At 41.2% G+C, this 25,054-nt stretch overlaps 1 protein-coding gene across 7 annotated transcripts in view; it reads left to right on the forward strand.

The window, feature by feature from the left end:
• The window catches only part of USP16 (ubiquitin specific peptidase 16), a 35,489-nt gene extending 10,649 nt beyond the window's left edge, over positions 1 to 24,840 (forward strand). For 5 of the 7 annotated variants that reach the window (XM_077342480.1, XM_077342481.1, XM_077342483.1 and 2 more), the window contains 16 exons: positions 868 to 1,079; positions 1,199 to 1,302; positions 6,565 to 6,668; positions 8,570 to 8,757; positions 10,329 to 10,424; positions 11,803 to 11,933; positions 12,437 to 12,524; positions 13,733 to 13,811; positions 14,950 to 15,041; positions 17,460 to 17,516; positions 18,979 to 19,152; positions 20,861 to 21,611; positions 22,427 to 22,521; positions 22,999 to 23,085; positions 24,301 to 24,457; positions 24,556 to 24,840. In XM_077342480.1, coding sequence (XP_077198595.1) covers positions 868 to 1,079; positions 1,199 to 1,302; positions 6,565 to 6,668; positions 8,570 to 8,757; positions 10,329 to 10,424; positions 11,803 to 11,933; positions 12,437 to 12,524; positions 13,733 to 13,811; positions 14,950 to 15,041; positions 17,460 to 17,516; positions 18,979 to 19,152; positions 20,861 to 21,611; positions 22,427 to 22,521; positions 22,999 to 23,085; positions 24,301 to 24,457; positions 24,556 to 24,680 — 2,540 coding nt within the window. In that variant the 3' untranslated portion in view covers positions 24,681 to 24,840. Of the gene's footprint in view, positions 1 to 867; positions 1,080 to 1,198; positions 1,303 to 6,564; positions 6,669 to 8,569; positions 8,758 to 10,328; positions 10,425 to 11,802; positions 11,934 to 12,436; positions 12,525 to 13,732; positions 13,812 to 14,949; positions 15,042 to 17,459; positions 17,517 to 18,978; positions 19,153 to 20,860; positions 21,612 to 22,426; positions 22,522 to 22,998; positions 23,086 to 24,300; positions 24,458 to 24,555 lie in introns of those variants that run through there. The other 2 variants (XM_077342486.1, XR_013231916.1) reach the window with 2 other exon arrangements.
• Positions 24,841 to 25,054: the final 214 nt, after the last annotated feature.

A 25,054-nucleotide genomic window follows, 5' to 3' on the forward strand; every position in this document is an offset into this window, starting at 1 on the left:
ACCTAGAGGAAAACCTCATTATGTTACATCCTGTGATATGTTATCAGATGGTATTTGCAGAAACAGCTGTTTACCTCCAGTCCACTATTTACATAGATATAAGATGTCCTCAATTCATACCTGAGCTAGAGATGTTGTGTAGGGCAATGGTCCCCAACCTTTCTGAGGTTGGGGACCGGCAGGGCATCGTGGCGCGGCCCGCGGCCTGCACGGGCCACGCCCACGCATCGGCCGCACCCGCGCATTGGGCCGTGCCCGCGCATCGGGCCATACCCGTGGGCCATGCCCGCGCATCGGGCCGCGCCCGCATGGGCGCAGCCGGCCCTGATTCCCTCTCCCCGCCCTCCCGCAGTAAGAAGTTTCCCGGGCCGCAAGCTTTCGGCCTGGGAAGTTTTTTACTGCGGGGGGGGGCGGGGAGAGGGAGCCGTGGCCCGGTGCCATGGCCTTCGCAGCCCGGCACCGGGCCGCGGCCCGCAGGTTGGGGACCACTGGTGTAGGGAATATAAAATGCAACTAAAAGATATTTTTCCACTTGCACTAGACTTAAGCAAAGAACTTCTTATTGTAGCACTGCCCAAATTGTATAAGAGCATTGAATTTCTATATCCCTCCAGCACATGGATCCTTGGATCCATTATTTACAGATCATACCTGCATTTTGCCTTTTCTCCAAGGCGCTGAGGTCAGCATACATAGGGCTCTTTCATGTTATCAGAACAGTCTTAGGGGGAGAATATAGGCTGTGAGACATCAACATAGCCAAATTTGACTAGAAATTTGAACCTAGGTCTTCACAATAATGTGATAATAATAATGACATGTAGTCCATTCTAACTGTAACCCTCACTTTCTGTATATTATTGGTAGAGCCTGTATGCAAACACCTTCGCAAAGGATTGGAACAAGGCCACCTGAAAAAGGTGTTGCACAATGTGAACTGGAATGCCTGCCAGGATTGCCTGTCATCGGACAATGAGACACATGAGAAATGTGCAGAGGAGGAAGAAGACAGGCCTTCACTATGGTTGTGTCTCAAATGTGGCCACAGGGTATCTTCCCCCCATTACACCCATACCAAAGTTAAATACGTATAACTTAATTAGCACAGAGTTATCTCTTACTGCTCTTTATAATTCAGATTTTGTTAAAACAGAACTTGATAAGTTGTATTTCATGTTTCTTGTTTTCAATGTTGCAGGGCTGTGGCAGAGATTCTAAAGACCAGCATGCTTTAAAGCATTATGAAACCCCAAGATCAGAACCTCACTGTTTGGTTCTCAGTTTAGACAATTGGAGTGTGTGGTAAGGTTGTCTGCTTTCCAGTGCCATGTGGACAGGCACATTTGTTTTTCTTTTGTGAAGCTCTTAGAATGATTGTGTGGCCTTAAATTACTATTCTGACTACTGGTTTTGTCATACTGTTTTTATGTGCTTCTGCAGGAATCAATATAATTGTGGAATGTAATTTATTTTAAAAAATAAATATTTTATTTGTCCCTTATATATCTATCTGTGGAGTTATGTCACTATACTGTTCACTATGACCCATTATGCACGGGGGGAATAATGCACATTTGGGGTGGAATGGCGGTGACTAAAATCACCGATAACGCACGGTGCCGGCTGCAACCGGCCGCAGTTTCGGTGCATGCCACTGAAAAAGCCGCGTTAGCAAAATGCGGAAGAAAGCGCAGCTTCCGGGTGACCGGGGCGCAACCAGAAGCGGCGCTAGGATCGCCGCATGCATAATCAATTACTCTGGGTTTTGCTGCCATCGCGCCCCGTCCCGTGCATAACCGGTGTGCTTCGCGTTTTCCTCCTCCGCGTTTTCCATATGACCCGAAATCGCCGTTTCGGCGGCCGTGCATAATGGGCCTGAGGGGCAAACTAGATATGACGATGCTTTCTTAGCTACCAAAGAAAGGTCATTACCATTCTTAAGTTTTTAAGTGCTCTTGTTCAACCCTGCATGCCTTTTCAGTTGCCAAAAATCACAGCTATTTCAAGCACTTGAAAAGGAAAGGAAGGGAAACAAGAGTATCAAACTCTGTGTGTGTGTTTATTTATTTTGGAAAACAAAGAGATAATATAAAGGAAATGCAGAAAGAAAAGGATTACATAACATAATTGTAGATATCAAGGAGGATTATATATAACAAAGGATAAGCAAAATATTCTCCCCCATGTCCCCTTTGTTACATTAAAAACATATGGGGACACTGTCTATAAAATAAAATTATATTTTTATTGGGACACATTTATGGTCAACATTTTAAATTTCACATTTCATAACTAATCTGTTTTGCTACTAAATTACCAGTTTCATCATTACTAATACTCTTAAATATTGCTTAGTTTTACTACTTCTGCGTACTCTTGATTAATTTTAATAAATAGGTAATATAACAAAAAAATCAGAGGCCAGTAGCACCTTTAAGACCAACGAAGATTTATTCAAGGTGTGAGCCTTCGAGTGCAAACACCCTTTGTTAAACGAAGGGTGCTTGCACTCGAAAGCTCAAAATCTTTGTTGGTCTTTGTTGGTCTTACTGGACTACTGGACTCTGGTTTTATTGTGCTACTTCAGACCAACACGGCTACTCACTGTAATATAACAAAAATAGGGAAGGAAAACCTGTTATCATAATACAATATTATTTGGAATTATACATCTTCTAAAAATCATTTAATACCAATTTTCTCTTACCGCTTGACTGGCTGTAAGCTTTTCCCTATAACCATTGATGCATGGATATCTTTTCTTTACAGTTGTTGTTTTTAGGTGCGAAGTAGTGTCCATGTGCGATGATCCTCCAGGCCTTCCTGTCCTCTACCATTCCCCTGAGTCCATTTAAGTTTGCACCTACTGCTTCAGTGACTCCATCCAGCCACCTCATTCTCTGTTGTCCCTTTCTTCTTTTGCCCTCAATCGCTCCCAGCATTAGACTCTTCTCAAGAGAGTCCTTCCTTCTCATGAGGTGGCCAAAGTATTTGAGTTTCATCTTCAGGATCCGGCCTTCTAAGGAGCAGTTAGGGCTGATCTCCTCTAGGACTGACCTGTCCTGACTGACTCCTGACTGAGTCTTCTCCAGCACCAGAGTTCAAAAGCCTCAATTCTTTGACACTCGGCCTTCCTTATGGTCCAATTTTTACAGCCATACATTGCAACTGGGAATACCATAGCCTTGACTAAATGCACTTTTGTTGGCAGGGTGATGTCTCTGCTTTTTAGGATGCTGTCTAGATTTGCCATAGCTTTCCAGGAGCAAGCGTCTTTTAATTTCTTTGCTGCAGTCCCCATCTGCAGTGATCTTGGAGCCCAGAAAAATAAAATCTGTCACTATCTCCGTTTCTTCTCCATCTATTTGCCAGGAATTGAGAGGGCTGGGTGCCATGATCTTTGTTTTCTTGATGTTGAGTTTCAAGCCAACTTTTGCACTCTCCTCCTTCACCCGCATCATAAGGCTCTTTAGTTCCTCTTCACTTTCTGCCATTAGAGTGGTAGCATCTGCATATCTGAGGTTGTTGATATTTCTCCCTGCAATCTTGATCCCAATTTGTGACTCCTCTAACCCCGCCTTTCTCATGATGTACTCCACATACAAGTTAAATAGGCAAGGCGACAGTATACAGCCTTGCCGAACTCCTTTCTCAATTTTGAACCAGTCAGTGATTCCATGCTCAGTTCTCACTGTTGCTTCTTCTTTTATTTTTGAAACACTATTTTTTTATTTTCTTAAAGATAAAGATAAAACAGAACGAATAGTATACATTGTTAATACAGAGAAAGATAGGTTATGCTCTTCATTTGATACACTTAATTCCCCGTTTCATGTCCCCTTTTAGTTTATTTTCTTAAATAATTCAGATAAGGCCCCATTGTTCTTGAAAGGCCTCTTCTGTTCTTCCATTAACTATCAATGTCAGTTTGGCCATCTTAGCAAAGTCCACTAGTTTGTTCAACCAGTCTTCTATCGAAGGTAGTTCTTGCGTTTTCCATTTCTTGGCCAGAACTAGTCTTGCTGCCGTCGTCACATAGGAGAAAAAGCTTTGGGTATGAGCTGGGAGGCACTGCGGAGGTATACTTAGTAACATAGATTCAGCTTTCATAGGAAATCTAAGACCCCACATTTTCTGCACAATGGTGTGTATTTTTGCCCAGAACCTATAAACTATTTCACATTTCCACCACATATGAAAAAAGAACCTACTTTATCACCACATTTCCAGCATTTATTATCACAATTTTTAGCAATTTTGGCGATCACTTTTGGTGTCACGTACCACCTGTAAAACATTTTATACCAGTTTTCTTTAAGTATTTGACTATTAGTATTCTAGACCATGCTAGTTCCCATTGTTCTATTGTAAAATTTTCTCAATATTTTGCATCCATTTAATCATACATGGCTTAACCCGTTCTATTTCCGTCTCATACCTTAATAACAGTTTATATATTTGACCCTGCAAGACCCATTATGCACGGGGGGAATAACGCATATTTGGGGTGGAATGGCGGCGACTAAAATCACCGATAACACACGGAGCCAGCTGCAACCGGCCACAGCTTCGGTGCATGCCGCCGAAAAAGCCACGTCAGCGAAATGTGGAAGAAAGCGCAGCTTCTGGGTGACCGGGGCGCAACCAGAAGCGGCACCAGGATCGCCGCGTGCATAATCGGTTACTCTGGGTTTTGCCGCTGTCGTGCCCCGCCCCATGCATAACCGGTGTGCGTCGTGTCTTCCCCCTCCGCATTTTCCATGTGACCTGAAATCGCCGTTTCGGCGGCCGTGCATAATGGGCCCAAGTGAGGCTTATCTTGGATTACCAAGTTTTCAAATTCTGGTATTGGATCCTCTGGATTTAACGGTTGCTGAAACTCTGCTTTAAATCTAGATAATAATTGGTTGTACTCTAACCATTGAATTTCTACTCCTTCTTTCTTTATTGTTTGCATATCCTTAAACTTGCAGGTTTTTACTGTTGCTTCTTGACCAGCATATAGGTTTCTCAAGAGACAGATAAGATGCTCTGGTATTCCCATCTCTTTAAGAACTTGCCACAATTTGTTGTGCTCCACACAATCAAAGGCTTTAGCATAGTCAATGAAGCAGAAGTAGATGTTCTTCTGGAACTCCCTAGCTTTCTCCATTATCCAGCGTATGTTGGCAATTTGATCTCTAGTTCCTCTGCCTCTTCAAAATCCTGCCTGTACTTCTGGAAGTTCTCAGTCCACATATTGCTGGAGCCTAGCTTGTAGGATTTTGAGCATAACTTTGCTAGCATGAGAAATGAGTGCAATGGTGCGGTAGTTTGAACATTCTTTGGCATTGCCCTTCTTTGGGATTGGAATATAAATTGACCTTTTCCAATCCTGTGGCCATTGTTGAGTTTTCCAAATTTGCTGGCATATTGAGTGTAGCACTTTTACTCTTTACAGTTACGCATCCATATGTTTATGCATTTTTTCACTTCTTCTGTAGCTGGAGTCATAAATTATAGATCCAGCATAGTAATATTCTTTTTGTTTTAAAATCATCTGTTGGAACTGAGTCATATTGCTTAGAGCTTCACCTTCAGTGTTAACAATCTTCTTTAATATCGAAGCAAATTAATAATATAACAACCACTGAGTGTTTATTCCCTCATCTCTAATAGTTTCCCCTGATCAGCATTTATCATAATACTGTATTTTAAAACATCATTTTTATTTTCTCATCACACTATATTTTAAAATAATTTTTAATGGTGGCAGCATCCTTGTGGTTGCCATGAGGATGCCATCATGTCTAGCTTGACCCTGAAGTGATTATAACCAGCATATATGGAGCAAAATACACAGGTGTGGATCCTTATATGACACCCACAGAATTGTATTTGCAATGGCAGAGGATGGATACTGTTCCACAGCCAACACCCACAAAACACCTAATGCTGCTTGTAGAAGTAGTTAAGGTGGGCTATAGCAAGGCTATAGCAAGGGGAAATGAGGCACTTTTGCTCACTGGCTTCCATTATGCTCAAATGTTACTGAAATTTATTCTGTGCCATTTTATATTTCTGCTCATTTATGGGACTGGGATTTAAGTGTAGCTACTTTTTCTTTGCACAGCATGTGGTATGATATAACATATACTTTGCTGGTGCCTACTCTGTAGCTAAAACAATAGCAGGACTGAGAAAGATTAGCTTGCTCTGGCAAGTCAGTTAATTCTAAATCCTTGTATTGGATTGCAGGAAAAGGTGTGCTTAAACTCACAGTTTATTGTTCTTATTATAGAGGATTTTTAATGGAATGGTGTATTTTGAATTAACATTGTACCTCTGGGTAGGTAATATTGCTTCAGTCATTACTGCCGCTATTACCAAAGCTCGGTTATGTCCTTTTCAGTGAGAGAAATGACATTAATCCTAAATTGCTTACCAGTAAATAAGAATTTAGTTCAGTGGAACTTTAATTGCTTAGTCCTTTTCTAGAATGAGCAAGGTTTCCCTACCACTTGCAACCACTTACTTCTGAATTTGTGTTTTCCTTTTCTTCCTTTGATCTTTCTGGGAATACAGGTGTTATCTATGTGATAATGAGGTCCAGTATGACAGTTCTACTCAGTTAGGCCAACTTGTGGATTACATTAGAAAGCAAACTCTTGTGAACGTTCAGACTCCAAGTAAGTTCCTATGACAGTAATATCCAAATGGGCTTGTTTCTATTGTTTAATTGCCACTAAACTCCTGGTTGGGAATATTATGGATCACAGTAGATTAATTTAGTAATAAATTGTTCATAGTCTTCCATGCTGAGCTAGGTTGCCTTAATACAGACATCAAAGCAGTTGATAATTGGGTAGACCATAAGAACTGGCTATGTTGCATGAACTTTGTATTCAGAGTGACTAATGTCCTATCTGAACAGTAATCAGAATAGCAAGCATTTAAAGGCCTGACTCTTTTGTCTTCAGAAAGGTCTACTATTTATTGCTCTGCCCTGCAACCATTTTGATGTAGCTCAAGCTTCTGTCTTGCTTCCAACCCTGAGCATTGTGGTGCATTATAACAATGGAAGAGGCCATAATTGCCTCTTCTGTATGATTCTGAACTTTAATTAGCCTTCCTCCTCATGTCTGCTTCTCATTAGTATCAGCTTTTTTAAAAACCAAGAAACTCTTGAATACCACATGCACACAATCCAGTCATCTTTAATATATTACTGTTCTTGAGCATGTAGGGTTAAAACTATCACAACTCTCACAATTTCGCAGGGCCTGCAAAAGGGAGCTCCTCCACCAGGCATTTGCTTGAGTCGGACCAGCCCCAAAATGCCCACTGTCCCCCCCCCCGACACCCCCTCCCATTACTGAAGAATCTGACCAACCCAAAGCTGTGTCAGTGTTCCTGTTCCTGTTTAAATATTGTTCTGGTTGACATGTTATGTTATGATTGTTATATTTGTTACAATGTTCTATGTAATTGTCCCATGTTGTTATATGTAAACTGCCCAGAGCTGTATGGAAGGGCAGTATACAAATCTAAAATCTTTAAACCGCTCAGGGAGCGGTATAAATAATTGGATAGGGGCTAAGTGGACGGAAAGTGGGCGGGGCCGGTCCGGGTGAGGGCCCAGTCGAAAGGCGCAAAGCCCTCACCAGGACAGACAAGAGTTCTAGCCAGTTGGGTGAGAGCCCAATCAGAAGGCGCGAAGTGCTTTCCGATTGGGCCCTCACCAGAACAGGACAGAGTTCCAGCCAGGCGTGACACCGTGACTACAGAGGGAGGCCTTCCCCTCGGGCCCAGAAGCACACCCAGGGTCTCGAAGAGGGAGGAAGGGGCCTCGAAGAGAGGGGAAGGCTGCGCCGTGGCCGGGGGGGGGGAGGGGGGGATAGGAGGCCTTCCTGCTGGGCCCAGAAGCTCACCCGGGGCCTCAAAGAGGCCCCAAGTGTGCTTCTAGGTCCGGTGGGAAGGCTGTGCCACCAGGAGGGAAGGAGGCCTTCCCTCCGGGCCCAGCAGCACACCCGGGGCCTCAAAGAGGCCCCAGGTGTGCTTCTAGGCCTGGCAGAAAGGCTGCCCTACTATCTCTATACTTTCTTAAAACTCTCCCATCCCTTCTGCCAAAAAACCTACAATACCCCTGCCACAAACCCAGTACCAGGCAAGACACTCTCCCGTCCACCCTTTCTAGCGCCCGTTGTATTTACAAGTACAACGGGCTTTAAATCTAGTAAATAAATAAAAATGTTACAGGCTAATGGACTAAATTCAAAGTACTTTTCCCTGAGTGGAATTCCACACTGCAAAAAAAGGGCCAGTTGCCATTGTTTATCCCCTTCTCACTTCAGACCCTCTCCCCCACACACACATCTCACTGTGCAGAGGATCCTGTGACATATATAAATCACTTTTCAGGTAGTTAAAGGGGGTGTGAGAGGTGTGAAGTAGTCATTTCTCAAACAAAACTGGTTATCCTTTAGATCTAACTCTGTGTATTGATATTTCTACCTGAAATATAAAGTATTAGCTCACATCCTTCCTGGACTACTGTTTTTAAAGAATGCATCATATGATTTCATTTCAGCATCCACAGATGAAGAGAACAAGCAACTGGGAAATAAAAAAATAAAAGACCATAAAAATGAGGAAGAAAGGGAGAAGAAAGAGATCCTGATGAAAGACAACAACCTTCATTTAAATGGCAATGTGGAAGTTACTGTGAAAGGTCTCAGTAACTTGGGAAATACATGTTTCTTTAATGCAGTTCTGCAGGTATGGTAAAAATTGCTTAGGTTCCTCAGTAACTAATGTTCTTTCTCTTTTGATTATATCAATGCAGCATCTGGGGCACTACTGGTTATTAAATCTGTTTCCACCTAATTTTCAACCAACTTGTATGTTCAGCCTTGTGAGGCTGGTATAAGGTGGTTCTTATTGTCTCCTTGTGTAAGATTTCCTTTTCTGTTTGTGAATCCTCTCTCACGGCTCTTTCTGTTGCTTCAATTTATTGTTTTTTATGTTTTTCTTCATTCATTCTTGGAAAGGTATATAAATTAAACTTACACAATCTATCAGTTCAATAAAATCACAACCAGTTTTATAAAGGAAACAGTTTTAAATAGGTATAACCATCTGGTTAGAGACCTGAAATAGAGAAACGAAACATTTCTAGCTGGGGGGGGGGGATATATTCTATTTAATGTTGCTGTACGTGATTTTGTTAACTACCTTGGGTGTTGTTTGCTGGGAAGAAAATTATTACAATTAAAGTTGGATCCAAGCTATATTATCAATCAGTGGAATGGAACTTTCCTGCCTCTTCTCCCATTACAACCCACTGATCTTCATGAAATATGTTTGTGGGGAATAGGGAGCCCTGAAGAATTACTGGGGGGGGGGGGGGTAGTGGCTGCACTGGGAAGGGGAAACGTTGGAATTTGCTAATTTAGTTTGGATCCAGCTCAAAAACTAAACTACAAAAGTTTTTCTAGCTAACTGAAATCACATAAAGCGGTAATGGAGGTGTTCCATACCTGCAGCACTACTTTTTTAAAAGACTTAGCTCTTGCATCTTTGATCAGCAGAACCTAAATTAAAATTATCTTGACAGTGTGCTCTCAGTTGTATTCTGTCCAGCCTGTTTAGGGTTTACGAGTATTTGCCAACAACTGGAGCTAGGCCAGGAATCTGCAACTTCTGAACAAGACCTTGTTTAATACCTTATTTGAGCCCCCACCAGTCCCCACCAAGAGACAGACAGCAGCCTTCTTCACTGGCTACGTTACAGGCCCACAGACAAATGAATATACAAATGAATAACAGCACTGTTGCTGAGAAAGGCTGAGTGCACCATTTATGAGAAATATAGGAAAGTTGTTTGCTAGAGCATCTTCTGTTTATTTAATAACCTCATTTCAAAACAACATGTATACATACTCTGGCCAGTTTGTATTCGTTGATCTGTCCTTTAAGTGCTGTTGCCCTAAACTTGGATCTTGCCTAGAATTTCCACAGATTTCCACTAATTCTGCATGCCTGCAGCAGTCAAAAATGTTCCCCCTGGGGGACTGAAGACCCCCAAGAGTATATGGGTTGAATATCAGAGGTCTCCTACAGGAAGGGAGGCGGAATGGGCAAAAAATCCATATGGAAACTATGGAAATTCTAGCAGCTCCTAAGCTATTAGGTCCACCTACTTCCATGGGGTAAGCCAAATGGGAGAATTCTGGTAAGTAAAACAAATGTTCACCTTATGATGGTCTTGAAAACATAAGTAGGGAATTCTCTAGGGACACAGATGGATGGCCCAGTTGCTAATGAAAAATTTCTATTATTTCCTAAAGAATTTATCACAGACACCAGTTCTGCGAGAGCTGCTGAAGGAGGTTAAAATGGCTGATTCGACACTTAGCATTGAGCCTCCAGACTTCTCAGTAACGGTAAATAGGCCTCTGGTTTGTAGTGTGTGAAACTGGCTAGGTGTCGCTTTTTAAAATATTTTTTCCTAGACTAGTTCTTCAAATATTGCATTTCAGCTCCCTTTCATTTGGTCATTGGTTAGTCTCCAGGGGTAGTTCGTACAAGGCTGAGAAACACTGTTCTGTTTTTACAAAGCTATAGAGACAGTTCAAGAATCTGAGTTTGAGACAAGGGTAGATGATAGCTTTGAGTTCATGTAGTGATTGTGTACCATCAAAACGGGTATCACGGTAGATGGAAACTAATGTACTTCATATGTTACGTTCCTTTGTTCTTGACAAGATGTCCCTTTTTGTAGAAAAGTTGCCACATTTTTCCTACAGGTAAAAATTTGTGTTTAAAGTGTTACTCAACACTTAGTGAATTCCTGCTGCTTCTGATGGTTAACCAACCAATGGTGGAAGGATTTCAGGAAGAAGGGATGAAGAAAGAAAGCTTTATCAAAAAGTGCAAGAGAGATGATATGGCATAGTGATTAGAGTGTTTTGCTAGGACCTGGCCAATGAGGTTCATAGAATCATAGATTGGAAGGGTCATCTAGTCCATCCCCTGTACAATGCAGCAACTCATAATTACTTGCCCACCCACACTGACCCCAATTTCATGCCCAAGTCATCCCTCCACCAAAAATCTCCAGACCACAGCCTGGCCTGGAGGTTTAGATATGAAGCCTTCGGGGAGGGCGGTATATAAATCTAAATAAATAAATAAAAAATAAAAATAAAATACCTGCTCTGTTGTGGAAGTTTTCCAGGATACCTAGGCCTGTCACCATCTTTCAGCCTAACCAAACCCAAAAAGGGGCTGTTGTGAGACTAGATCAGAAGAGGGGAGAATGATGTGACAAGCTGCTTTGGGTTCCAATTAGAAGAAAGGTGAGATATAAATAGAGAGTATTGTCCAACTCATACTAGGAAAAATTCAGCCTATAATGTTTACATTTTTGCACATACATATGGTGGGTACCATTTTTGTGCCATTTGTGCTCTAACAGAACCTTAGGAAATTTAGTGCATTAGCAGTTTCATAAAGACATCTTTTAAGCGTTGATTTTATGTGCCAACAAAACTTTCTTTAGACCTTTTTGCTTTTTTAAGGATCCTTTAAGAATTGCAATCCTAAAGTGACTTCACTTATTGGATCCATTCCAGAAATAACTGGCTCAGGAGCTTTTGCCCACCTGACTTTTAAAAAATTCATTGCATTTAGTTTACATTTAGAAAAAGGGATGCTTATTTTGCTTAGGACAAGTGGTTGTCTTGGTGGGCATATCAGGTTAAAGAATGGATTAAACTGTGAGTTAAATTAAACAGTTCTCTTGATTTTTATGGTGTATAGGAACCTCTGGTGGTTAAACTTGATCAGCCAAGACCTCTGACACTGGCAATGTGCCAGTTTCTAACAGAAATGCAAGAGACTAAAAAAGGGACTGTGAGCCCCAAAGAACTCTTCTCTCAGGTCTGTAAAAAGTGAGTATCTGCCTCAGTTGTTTTTTTTTATCAATAAGGATTCTGGTGCATATTAACATCTTTAGCTAACAACACAAAACATACACTACTAGGCTAACTGGCCTGTAATATCCTGCATACCCTCACCTTCCCTTAGCATGATGAAAAGTATTTGTGTGTTCCTGCTGTGTTTTATAAAATTCTTGAAAGTTCCCTGGTTCTTTGATACAGCTTTCACAGAAGGAAAGAATGCAAGAAAGAAATAACCTTTCCATGAACAGAGGAGTCCTGCCCTTTGGGAACAAAACATTGGAACAAATTTCCAGTGTTTCTAACTGATTTTCTATTAATGTCAGTTTTCTAGGATTGTTAGAGCCCAAATTCCTGGGAGTTTTTTTTTTTTAAAGTCATATGAGGCTTTTCCTGACCAAGTTACTTATGCCTTGTTTAGAAGTTTTTAAACCATGCATGTTATGGTTACATTGCATGTTACAGTGTGTACCTTTGTTTTGTTTTTCAAACAGAGCAATACGTTTTAAGGGATATCAGCAGCAGGACAGTCAGGAGCTGCTTCGCTATTTACTAGATGGGATGCGAACAGAAGAAACTCAGGTATGTATCCAGTTATAGAATGAACTCCAAACTCCCCATCTCCTTTGAATAACAGGGAGAATGAGGTTGCCTTTGTTGGGTTGGTTCTACTTGATTCCCTTCTGTCAAGTTTTCCTCCAACAAGGAAAGAATTCCTTCAAATAAGAGAGAGACAGTTCTCCACTAGAAAAGGCCATTAGAAGTGGAGGTCTTTTTCCCTTGAAGAAAGACTTGGCAGAAAATGTAAGGCCCACAGAGTTTGTGGGTATATCCCCTAAAAGATTATTTACTATTAGTATTACTATTATTATTATTATTATTATTACTATGACTATTACTATGACTATGACTATTATATTTATTACCCGCCACTCCCAGACAAGCTGGCTCGTGATGGGCCAAAATACACATAATAACACAATCTCCAATTAACCCTCTCGTTAAAACCCAATAAAATTAGAGAAAAATATAATAATGGCTGAAGATGTCTCCTTGAAAGCAATAAAGTGGAGCTCCTCTGTAGTCCTGTGTACTTGGAAGTAAGTTTCATTGATTTTGGTAGGACTTGCTTCTAGGTAAACAACATATAACTAGGCTCTCAAAATTGTATGTTTATTCATAATGTTTGAATTATGTATGTCTATGCACATACCACAGAAATGTGAGAAATATATGGATCCAAATGAGTGCTTATGGAGCAGATTTTCTTTTCCTCCTCTGCTGCAGGTCCAAAATGTTGCCCCTCGGGGTCAGGGAACCCTCAGGTATAATATGGAGTCTGTAATTTGAGGGGATTAGAGTGGAATCTGCTTTCTTCCACTCCCAGGAAACAATTTGGGGTCCTACCCGAAACACAAGGAACAAAAGTTCTTCCCAAATTCTTCTAGTAAGAAGGTGTTCAGCTCTGCTGTGCAATTAAATCAACTCTGTAATGTTAGGAAAAGGGAGTAAGGCAGTTCTCTAAGCAAATCCATATATTTTAAATAAAATTTCAAGCATAATCACAGATTATGCCTGGATTTTGTCCCACGTACATATGAGAAGCCCAGTGTATACCCCAGAAATGTTCAAATTGGGGCATCTGGGTATAAGGGATGCTGTTAACATGGATATTTTATATTCTTGTGATACATTGATTTGCAGATTAATTTTGCTGTTCACCTTTTAGGCTGCTTAGAATTAAACTGGGGAAAAAGTTGCTGACTTTATAAAATTATGTTTGCTTTTAGCGGATGTGTGCTGGTATTTTTAAAGCACTGAATAATTTTGGTGACAAAGAAAATGAAGAGCTAAAGAAGAAAATCAAAGGTAACATTTTTACACTTGTTTGCTACTTTTGATGATTGGCTAGTTGTGAATTCTGTGGGTGGTATGAAGCTTAAAAAGCATAGTTCTGCAACTATGCGAAGTTAAAAGTAAACCATGTAATAAACTTTCCATAAAGATGGTTTCAGAAGGTTGCATGTTTGTCTGCAGTAGAACAGCTAGAACAGTCCTTTGCATCTTGAGTTCCTTCATTGTAACACCCACTTTCTGAGTGGGATATAAGGACTCTGAAATATAAAGGCACAGAGATCTCCATTGCAACATGTATCTGACAATGAGAGCGTTGACTCTCAAAATCTTATATCTTATTGAAGATCTTGTTGGTCTCCAAAGTGTTACTAGATTTGAATCTAGGTGATTCAATTCTCCATTTGAAAAATCTTTTATTTCAGCATCTTTTGTATGTGTGCATTCCTTTTAAACTACATGTTCACCAATTCATTCTTATTTTATCCAGTCTGGAAACTGTTGGGGGTTATCAAATACAGATTGTGATAATATGAGTCATTGGTGTTATTTTTATGTATGGAAAACAAATTTTCTTTGGAAGTTGCCTTTGGCCATGAGATAAAGTCCTTAAAGGTAAAGGTATCCCCTGTGCAAGCACTGGGTCATGTCTGACCCTTGGGGTGATGCCCTCTAGCATTTTCATGGCAGACTCAATATGGGGTGGTTTGCCAGTGCCTTCCCCAGTCATGACCGTTTACCCCCCAGCAAGCTGGGTACTCATTTTACCGACCTCGGAAGGATGGAAGGCTGAGTCAACCTTGAGCCGGCTGCTGGGATTGAACTCCCAGGCTCATGGGCAAAGCTTTCAGACGGCTGCCTTACCACTCTGCACCACAAGAGGCTCTTGTCCTTGGGTGCATCTAAAACAGGCACTTGGCTTGTTAATTAAGTCAAAGGGATACAATACTGAGTCATTCAAAACTGGTGATTTTTTTCATCCCTATTCCTTTCTTTTGCCCAGCTCAGGATTTGTAGATTCTTTATTTGCCCCCAGGATGGAGTTTGTATTGTTCTTGCGCTGATCACTGTTGCGTTATAACATTTTCTAAAAGCCCACTTATTTTCAAAAGAGAATTCTATTACTTGGTTAACATGTTGCTTAACTTTTCAGAGTATAGTAAGAGAAAGGCACCACATAGCTTTGTGGATCGTGTTTTTGGAGGAGAATTAACAAGTACTATCATGTGTGAAGAGTGCCGAACTGTAAGTAGATTTATTTTTTCTCCTCCGGTTACCTTTATTTAAATGGCAGGTGCTCATTGTTTAGTAGCAAGAGAATAATTTGTTGCTAGCTTCGTACAAAAAAACTGAAATTACCTTCTGCTGAATAAGGACGTCTTGAAAGTTTTTTTACCTACCAACAGAAAATTCCAGCCTGTGTCCCTTGGTTCCAGGTCAGAGGTACTAGTTTCGTACACATAATGGTTCTCTCGCTATAGATTGGGCGGATTGTTTTTGTTAAGCAAGGAGCAGCCATAGCTTGTTTTGGAGGGAAAGTTAAAGTATAAAAAGGTTTACATGGAACTGTGAGCAGTCTTGTATTATGATTCTTCTTAATTTGGATGAGTATTCTGACTGAAAAGCAAGCAAAAAATGTTTCAGAAGTTGCAGAGGTTTCTGAAGGTGAGCTGGCTAGAATATGAATACATATTCCATTATTTTAATGATGATCAGAGCAATCTTTAACAACAGAGAAAATTGTGGACAGTATACTAACTAAGCTATCCTGCACATTGGTGTAACTCTTCCTGGATAATGACAGCAGTGCTAATCTGTTCCCTGTGGTCATAATTTACTCAATGGCCAGCAGACAAAGTCAATGGAGTCATAGTGTTTTCTGTAATTGCGGTAGCATGTATAGCAGTCATGCCACCATGGTCATGGAGGGGTTGACTGGAGGCTGTAGCACTGTGGTTCTGGCAGCCCTGCCCATCAAATAGGAACTAAATGGCAAGGGGGTGGAGTTCCACTCATTGTTAGGAGCAACCCTCCCCTCACATAAAGGGACCCACTCCTGTCAGAGCCAGGCATCTGATAGTGGGGAAGGGGGTTGAGCTGCTTCAATGCCCACACGGGCCACAGGGTCCGTGAAAGGCAGGAGTACTTCCATACGTAAGGATGTAGTAGTGATGTTTGGCAATGGAAACTATGAAAGTCATTTGTCATTCCTGGCTGCCAATATGTCCAATGGGCATACTCCCCCCCCCACAAAAAAACTCTCCACCCACCCTTCCGAAAATATTGAGTTTTCCCCCTATATTGCGCCCCCCCCATCCATTGACTGTGGAGGACATGATCCCCTGTCCCCACAGTGTTACATCCACAGATACCTTCTCCCTAAGTGATAGAAGCCCCCTCTTTCCTAAAGCAGACAACTTAAGCAGTTCACTCAATTTATTTCCGACTTTTCTCCTCCCAAATGGCTTACATTATTCCCTTCTTCTGTATTCTATGCTCACGACAATCCTGTGAGGTTGGTTAGGCTGAGAGTGTGTACCCACTCAGCTACCAGTGGGGAACAAAATCTGGATCTCTCAAATCTACTCTCACACTCTAGCCTCCACACCAAGCTGGCTCATTAATCTAGACCACCCTCTGCCCACTCCTTCCTTACACAGCAGCCTGTTGTTAGGTCATCTTTGGCAGTACTGCTGGGCCCCTGCTATGTTTAGCAGATGATGATGACCAATGAGACCAATACAACCATCCACAGTCACCCAAGGCATGAAAGAGCCAGACATGCCTATGGGAAGCCACCCTCAGGGCTAGAGAGGGAGTGAGACAGACTTTATTGAACTGCAAACCATGGCAAGGTTTGAAGACTGAGGATCCCCAGCATGGCATACATCTAAGTGGATGGTATTGCAGGTGGAACTTGGAAGGGCTGGCCAGGTGCTGTGCTCCACTTCAAGAGGAGGGCCGGAACAGCATCTGAGCATAATGGGTCTGAAAGAGCTCAGGGTCCAACTTCTGCTGGCCACATCCCCCAACCACTCACAACCATACTAACTCAGGGCCTATACCTCAATTGTGGAGCCAGCAGCTGCCACAGCCCTCCACCAGTGCCCAAGACTGACAGAGCGCTGCTGGGAGCCTGTGTTCTTATAACTGGTCCTTACACTGGCTTGTCTTGAAAATACATCAGTGCAAAGGTCAATTGATTCCCTGAGCACTTTCGACTCCACCACCACCACTACTAGAATTGCACTGTAAGCTCTAAGGTGCGGAATTGTAAGTCTATTGATGTTACCTTTATCTGTTTGTTTTTACTTAAAATTTTATATTGTGGTAATGTGCATTCAGCCCCAAATTTTAGTCCAGTCTGTGTTTGGATTTCATATTTATATCTGCTCTTTTTTAAAGCACTGTTGCTTTGAATTCATTAAAAAAGCAGCACCAGATCACAGTTTTCTTTTTACCTTTTTTAAAAAACTCTCAATTTAATTCTGGTCGCTCATTCACTGGTCATCAGTAGACTGTAAATAAATTTGATGATGATTCTGGAGGCCCTTAAGTAAACTGGATCTTGCATGTCTTCTTTCTGGAAACTAATGTTTGTTTTAAACAGGCTTAAATTATTCCAGCAATTTCTATAACAATCTGTCAAATTGTTTATTTCAGGTTTCTTTAGTTCATGAATCTTTCCTTGATTTGTCACTCCCTGTCTTAAATTATCAGGTAAGTATAGAGAAATGGGCGGGTTGGTTGTGGTTTAGATAGGCTGTCTATGAAATCTAGGCTTTGATATGTAGATCCTGAATGGGGAATGGAGCATTATAGAAATGGGGAAAATAGAAATAAGTAACAGCAGATTTTTGATGTGGAACACATCTACCAATGCGTTCCCTGAAACGGAAATGATAACAGGCATGACGTCCGTTATCCCACCTTAGGGAGGCACCAGTAGATGGCAGCTGCAGCAGCAGAACTGTGAGGCTCAGAGAAGGACCTCAGACAACACAATAATATACAGACAACACAATAGTATACAATCAGTCAAATCAAAACAATCCTAAAAACAATGAGCCTCTTGTGGCGCAGAGTGGTAAGGCAGCCGTCTGAAAGCTTTGCCCATAAGGCTGGGAGTTCAATCCCAGCAGCCGGCTCAAGGTTGACTCAGCCTTCCATCCTTCCGAGGTCGGTAAAATGAGTACCCAGCTTGCTGGGGGGTAAACGGTCATGACTGGGGAAGGCACTGGCAAACCACCCCGTATTGAGTCTGCCATGAAAACGCTAGAGGGCGTCACCCCAAGGGTCAGACATGACTCGGTGCTTGCACAGGGGATACCTTTACCTTTACCTTTAAAAACAGTCATCTCAATTTCCCCCAACTAGATCAACAGGTCAAATGGGTGGGGTCAGTGTTCTCCTCAGTTCCCAGCAGCAGGGTCAGCAGTTCTAGATGGTCTCTCCAGGCTACAGCCTTATGACTGTTGGAACAGCTCTGTCTTACAGAACAGATCTCCAATCTGGAGGTAGTACTGCTGGGCAAGCATCAGTGTCATGTGTGCCCTGCATTGGGTCCCTGTTTGGACCCATGCGGCTGCATTTTAAACTAGTGGAGTTTCCAGAGCAGTCTCAGGGGAAGCCCTGTGTAGAGCAACTTGCAGAAATCTAACCTTTGCATGGGTCGCCCCAGCTAGGTCCAGCGCTGAGAGATAGGGAGCCAGCTGTTGTCCCTGCCCTAGGTGAAAAATAAAAGAAAAAGAGGCAGGCAAGCGACATTCATCTCTCAAGCCTCAAACCTACTTGGTGCAATATTTTATATTCAATTGTTATGAGTTTAAAATAAAACCAGCCCTATGATAGCAGCACTTACTGGGTTCTTCTGCTTCAATTGTACAGATTCAGTTGGGTGGATTATTTCACAAGAAGAGATATCTATGAGACCAGTTGTGACAGGCTGCTCTATCCTTTGTGTTATGAGCTGAATGAGAGCAAGCTGGTCTAGGGAAAGATAAAGAAAAATCCATGATATGATAGCAAATAATCATTTACAGTGGATTCTTAGCTCTTTCCATCTTGAAGATTTTCATCTGCACTCAATTGATAGTGCAAGGAAGATAGAAAATTATTTTGTCATGACCAAATTCAGTTCCAGTACCTATTCTGAACTGTTCATAAATTTTGTTTTTTAAAGAGTGGTAAGAAGAAAACAAATGATAAAAATATTAAAAATGCAAATGAAAAGGAGATGGAAGATGAAGACAACAACCTGAAAACTGACAGTTATTTGAAGGAGAGAGATGAGGCTCCTGGGACAAGTAAACATCTCCAGAAAAAGTCAAAGAAAATGGCTAGAAAGCAAGCAAAGGTTGGTAATGAGCTGGGGCTGCAGCAAAATACAAAAGGGCCTTTTGTCTGGTGCCTTCCTCACAAGAACTTTGGGGACAGGGCATTCAGTACTTGTGTTTCTTAAATGCAGTTGGTATTAAAATGGGGGTGAGTAGTTTTGTTTTACTAATGCTTGGTTTTTCTCCTCCAGCTTTTGCTTCTAAGTGATACTCAATACTCATTTCATACAGTGTTTAGAAGACAGATTAAACCTGCGAATTGCAAGCTGTACATCTCAGTGTTGTGAAACAAACAAAAAAAGGCTTTAAGTAGAATTTCCTCATAAGTACCTCTGATTTCTGCTTTCTTCCTCTCTTCTCCAAGCCCATCTCTCACCACCCCAAGACATCACAGTGAGGGGCAGTATATAAATCAAATGAATAAAATAAACTTTTTGGCAAGCGAGCATGTGAAAATATGTATGGTGGTATTTATAAGGAAGGAATTAATATCTTTAAGTGTACACACTTCTTGTAGGTCACTGTTGGAGGGCATGTAGATGTAAGCATAACTAATAATAGTCAATTCACAGAGTTTTGAGTACCTGTGTGATGTTAAGAATCATTTTTTCTTTATTTTTAATTTTATTTATTATCAAATTTATAGCCTGCCAGTCCCAATTCAAGCTTCCTGATGGCGGGTAACGTAGTAAAACCCTCACAATAAACCCCCCTAAAACAGTATATAAAATTATCCTTCCTTTGTGGCAAAAACCTCCCCCCTCATCGCTCAACGGTCTACCCATTTTACCTACACCTCAGGGGACAGATGGAGGGATAGGCTGAATATTATTGCCCATTCAGGGGGGCCCTAAACAACACTGACCTCAACCAAAGATCTGGTGGAAAAACTCTGTCTTACGGGCCCTGCGGAACTGGAAGAGCTCCAATGGGGCCCTCAGCTTTAATGTTCTCAATTTAGGTTTCACCATACATTTGTCATAGCTAATAGAAATTACTACTTCAAAAGATCTAAGATACCTATGTCTACTCAGAATCACATTTTCATTACAGTTACTACACACACTGTGTATTTTTTCAGTTTGTGTTATATATATACTAGTAATATAGCCCGCTGTATGAGGAATACAGCGGACGCTAGGAATTAACCTTTGTGTGTGTCCCCCGGCGGCGGTCCTCTGGGGCGGCGGCTCTCTGGGGCGGCGGCTGCGCACGGCTTTCGGGGGCTCCCTGGGGCGGCGGCCCGACGTGGCGAGTTGCTCCTGGCCGCTTCAGGCCGGGAGCAACTGCGAGCCACGCTGTGCGTGGCTCGCAGTTGTTGGGGCTGGGAATCAGACGGACCAATCGGCAGGCGCTTCGCGCCTGCCGATTGGTCCCTCCGGTTGTCTGTCCAGAGGAAGAGTCCAATCCGGACCCTTCCTCATCACGAACACATCCCACCCCAGAACCCCTTAGCGAATTATTTAGTCCACGGCGCCGCGGGTGGTGTTTAGATATTCTAAACAGATATCCTACTTACCTGAGATTGAGACAGGGGATATCTCAACTGAGTGCCTTCTTCACAAGGTTCCCATGTCCCTAGCATCCGTTTTGTGGAGGGTTGCAGGGTGCCATTGGGGAGGGGCATCTGCTTGAAATACTCTGTATTTAATCTTCTTTTGTACAATACACACTAAGATTATTGTCCTTTTGCATTCCCTTTTAAGTTTTGTATATTGCACTTGACAGAATCAGCGTCGACAACAAAAAATGCAAGAAAAGGTGATCCATCTAACAGATCCTTGTGTTACAGAAAAATCTGAAGTTGGTCAAGACTGTAATAAAGAAATAGAAAGTAGCAATGAGGTTACTGACCTAAAACAAGAGGAAGAATCTTTAAATCAATGTGAAGAGCACTGTGCAGATGAAAAAGAAAACAATGATAGGCAAGAGGTAACAAAAAATGTACAGGATACAGAAAAATGTAGTAAAAATACAGAATGTTGTGACCAAGAGGCAAGCAGTGAAGCTGTAACAGATTTTCTCCCAGAAGATCTTGTCCCTGCTGCAGACGGGGAAGGGGAAATTGCCAAAGAAGAGGAAGATATTCCTAAGGAAAATAAGATTGATAAAGAAGAGGAGATTCCAAAGGAAGACAAGATTGCTAAGGAGGAAGATGAAATTTCTGAGGAAGACAAGTTTTTGGAGGAAGATGAGATTTCTCACATCTTTAACAAATTATCTTTGGATACGGAGTCTGATAATATGGATATTTCATCATATGAACTTGATTCTGATTCAAAAATCTATGAAGTAGTGAATGAGGACTCAGAAACAGCATTTTGTACTCTTGCAAACAGGGAACTGGTGAGCACTGAAGAAGGTTCAGTCCTTCACTGTTTGTATCAGTTTACTCATAATGAAAAACTCTGCGAAAATAATAAACTTCTCTGTGATGTATGCACACGAAGACAACTCTGTGGACCAAAGAATTCTACAAGTATGCAAAGTCATTTCTTTACAGTTTCTGGGTGTAACCATTAACTTAGAATTTGTGTGACTTATTTGACAAGGCAAATCTTACCTTGTCCCCATAGTTGATTAGATACATGAAAAGTGGAAGGGTATGGTAAATTTTGTCTCCCTATATTACAAGGATCCAGCTTCTCAGGAACCATCCATTTCCTCAAAATTAGAAGTATGAAGTATGATAGAAGTATGATAAATAAATAAAATTGTCCCATACTCAGTTTTAGCTTATGTGTGCTTCTGTTTATTCTAGATCAGCCTTTCTCAACATTTTTACCATTGAGAAATCCCTGAAACATTCTTCAGGCTTCAAGAAACCTCAGAAGGGATGCAATCATGGTTATGAAACATAGCTGTGTCCACACACCCCCAAGGTTCCTCCCCTTCCCACCTGCTCCAGGGCCATCATTGGCTATTTTTGGAGGGGTGGGGTTACATGACCATATGTGGTCCATCACCCGATAAATGTTGAACAGATTTAAAATGTATATTAAAAATTAATTAACTCCCACCCACTTGGGAAACCCTTTCAGGGCTGTCAAGAAATGATGGGCCTAGAGGGGGTGGAAACAGGAGGGGCCCTAAGCAGACATGTGCACAGCTATGCTTACCAATCATATTCTGCACTATCGTGCCACTTCTGGGGCTTCTCAAAGCCTGAAGAATGTTTCAGGAGTTTCTCAACAGTAAAAAAGTTAAGAAAGGCTGGCATAGATTTCAGCAATTAAACAGCAGGTGGTACTGTTCAATATCTAATTAGTCATGTTCTTTTTTCCCCCACATCAGATGTCAAGAAACACATATATACAAATGCCAAAAAGCAAATGCTTATTTCTCTTGCTCCTCCAGTTTTAACTCTTCACCTGAAGAGATTTCAGCAGGTATAATTAACTTTTTAAAATCTTATATTGTTTTCTTAAATCCAGTACTCCTGACTTTATCACTTCCTGATATATGGCATTTGCTAACTGCTTGAAAAAAGTCACAACAATTGGATTGTTGTATAAGATGTATATGAGAACATCAAACATTAAAACTCCATATTATTTTAATTTTTGTTTTTAAATTTTTTCCATTTTTTAAATTTTTATGTAAATTAAAGATTTCACTGAGACAAAACTATTGATTTCCATTGCATTTTTGTTGCATATCTTAAAGATTTTATGACTTCTATGTAAGATGTTTTCACATCAAAAATTATGCGGCAGAGTAGGAAATTGGGCTGAGTTGTTTATATGGTTACATTATTTTATACCCAGGTTTATAATCCTGAATGTTACTTTGTGTTATTGATAGAACTTGCTGCTCTATAATTTTTGCTTGTTTCATTTACCCCTCTCTTTTTTGTTTACTCCCAGGCTGGGTATAATCTCCAAAAAGTGAACAAGCACATAAAATTTCCTGAAGTAATGGATTTGGCACCTTTTTGCTCAGTTAAGTGTAAGGTAAACAAAAGTTCCTTATATTACCAGCTTCCCCCCCCCCCCCAAGGATTGCTTCATATTGTTGAGTTCACAGCAAAGATGCTTGCTGTGCAGTGGTTTCCAAATTATTTTGGGTGGCCACCTACTTGGCTCCCAGGCCACATCCCTAGTGCCTCCCCCCCCCCCCCAACACGCACATACATTCTTTCCTGGTTTTCGGTCTACTATAAATTGGAAACACACTATATTGCCTACACTTCTTTTTTGGTTGTTGTGCTGCAGCCATATTTTAGTCTGGAAAAAAATAGCAGATGACTGTGACCAGACTTGGTTACTTGGTCCTCATTGGGGAGGGAGAGACAAAGAGAAGCAAGCAATCCCATGGCCAGGAGATAGCAGAATGATTTTCTAGCCTTCCAAAGATGGCGACTTTTGTGGATAGATTGCCAATCCTTGGTTAAGAAATTCCTAGAGATCTGGGGTAAGGACAGATTCTGGGCAGGAGGAGGAACTCAGGAGGAATATGATCTCATCCAGCCCACCTTTTGAAGCTGTTTTCTTCAGGAAGCTAAGCAGGGTTGGCCCTGGTCAGCACTGGGATGGGAGACAACCAAGGAAGTCCAGGGTTACTGCTGCCCAGAGACAGGCTTTGAAATGTTCATGTTCTCTCCTTCCTTGTGGAGCTGGTCTGTAGTGTCTTCTCTTTTGCTTCTAGGTAAAATTCTTATCCTTCATGCTCTCCTGTAAATGTCAGCCATCGTGCTTCCCCCCTAGATTGTTTCTTCCAGAAGCTTGCTTATTCAGAAACTTTAGTGTCTTCATCTCTCCCTCCACCCATGCTTGTCCCAAGATCTGTGAGTGGGTACAATTCAAGACTAATGACCCTCTCGGTAGAATTCCATTTTCTACTAAGAAAAGTAGTAAGGATTTGTATGTTGTATATAAACAGCATTTTGGCTGTGGATTAAAATTAGAACTTTCATCTTATAAACAGTTTACGTTTTTGACAAAACACTGGGCATGTTTTGTATCTTTGTGCTGCTTTAAGCAAGGTATTAATAAGCCCCTTCGAAGTAGAAATACACTCGCTTCCATAAAGGATTGTTTGCTGGAAGTATGGCTCTGTTTAGAATACATATAATGTGCAGGTATTAATGAAGAACCAAAAATTGTCAAGTTCTGCTATGTTTACTGAAAACCGACCAAGCTACTTAAAGTATAATTGTATTTTCACAGAATGTTGTAGAAGGGAGTCAGAGAGTATTATACTCTCTATATGGTGTTGTTGAACACAGTGGTACTATGAGATCTGGCCACTACACTGCCTACGTGAAGACAAGAGCTGCCAACGACCAACTTTCTGATCTTGTCCTCCATGGAAAAATTCAACAAAGTAAGTTGGAAATAGTAGCATAGAATGTTAAATGAAAACAAATCCTACTAGATAACAGTAGAAATGCTCAAGACATTATTTTTGTTTTTGTTTTCCAGCTTCAGGAATAGAATCCTCCAAAGGACAGTGGTTTCACATTAGTGATACACATGTGCAAGCTGTACCAGTGTCAAAAGTACTCAGTGTCCAAGCATATCTCTTATTCTATGAGCGACTACTGTAAAAGAGCTACTTGGCCTTTTTTCAGCAGATTAAATTAAATGAGGGCCAGTGCAGTTGTTTCATTACTAATCATGTTCAATCTGTTGAACAATGTACAGCTGTTATTAATTGCCTGCATTTCAACAGATCTTTCATTTTAAATAAAAAATGCTTCAATAAAACTAATTTGTTTCTCTTTCATAACAGGACTTTTACTTTGACTCTTTAAGCTACACCTTAACAAAGCGCAGATGCAGGTGGACATTCTTCCTGTAGCTTAAATTCTGAAACTGGAAACTTTATTACTGTAAGCACCAAGAGATCACTATGAGTTTAATCTTTTTTAAAAATCTGGTGTCACAGGGGTCAAGTAGATACAAATATTCGACTGCTTAT

This window comes from Paroedura picta, chromosome 6 (genome assembly GCF_049243985.1).
Source record: "Paroedura picta isolate Pp20150507F chromosome 6, Ppicta_v3.0, whole genome shotgun sequence".
Lineage (NCBI taxonomy): Eukaryota > Metazoa > Chordata > Lepidosauria > Squamata > Gekkonidae > Paroedura > Paroedura picta.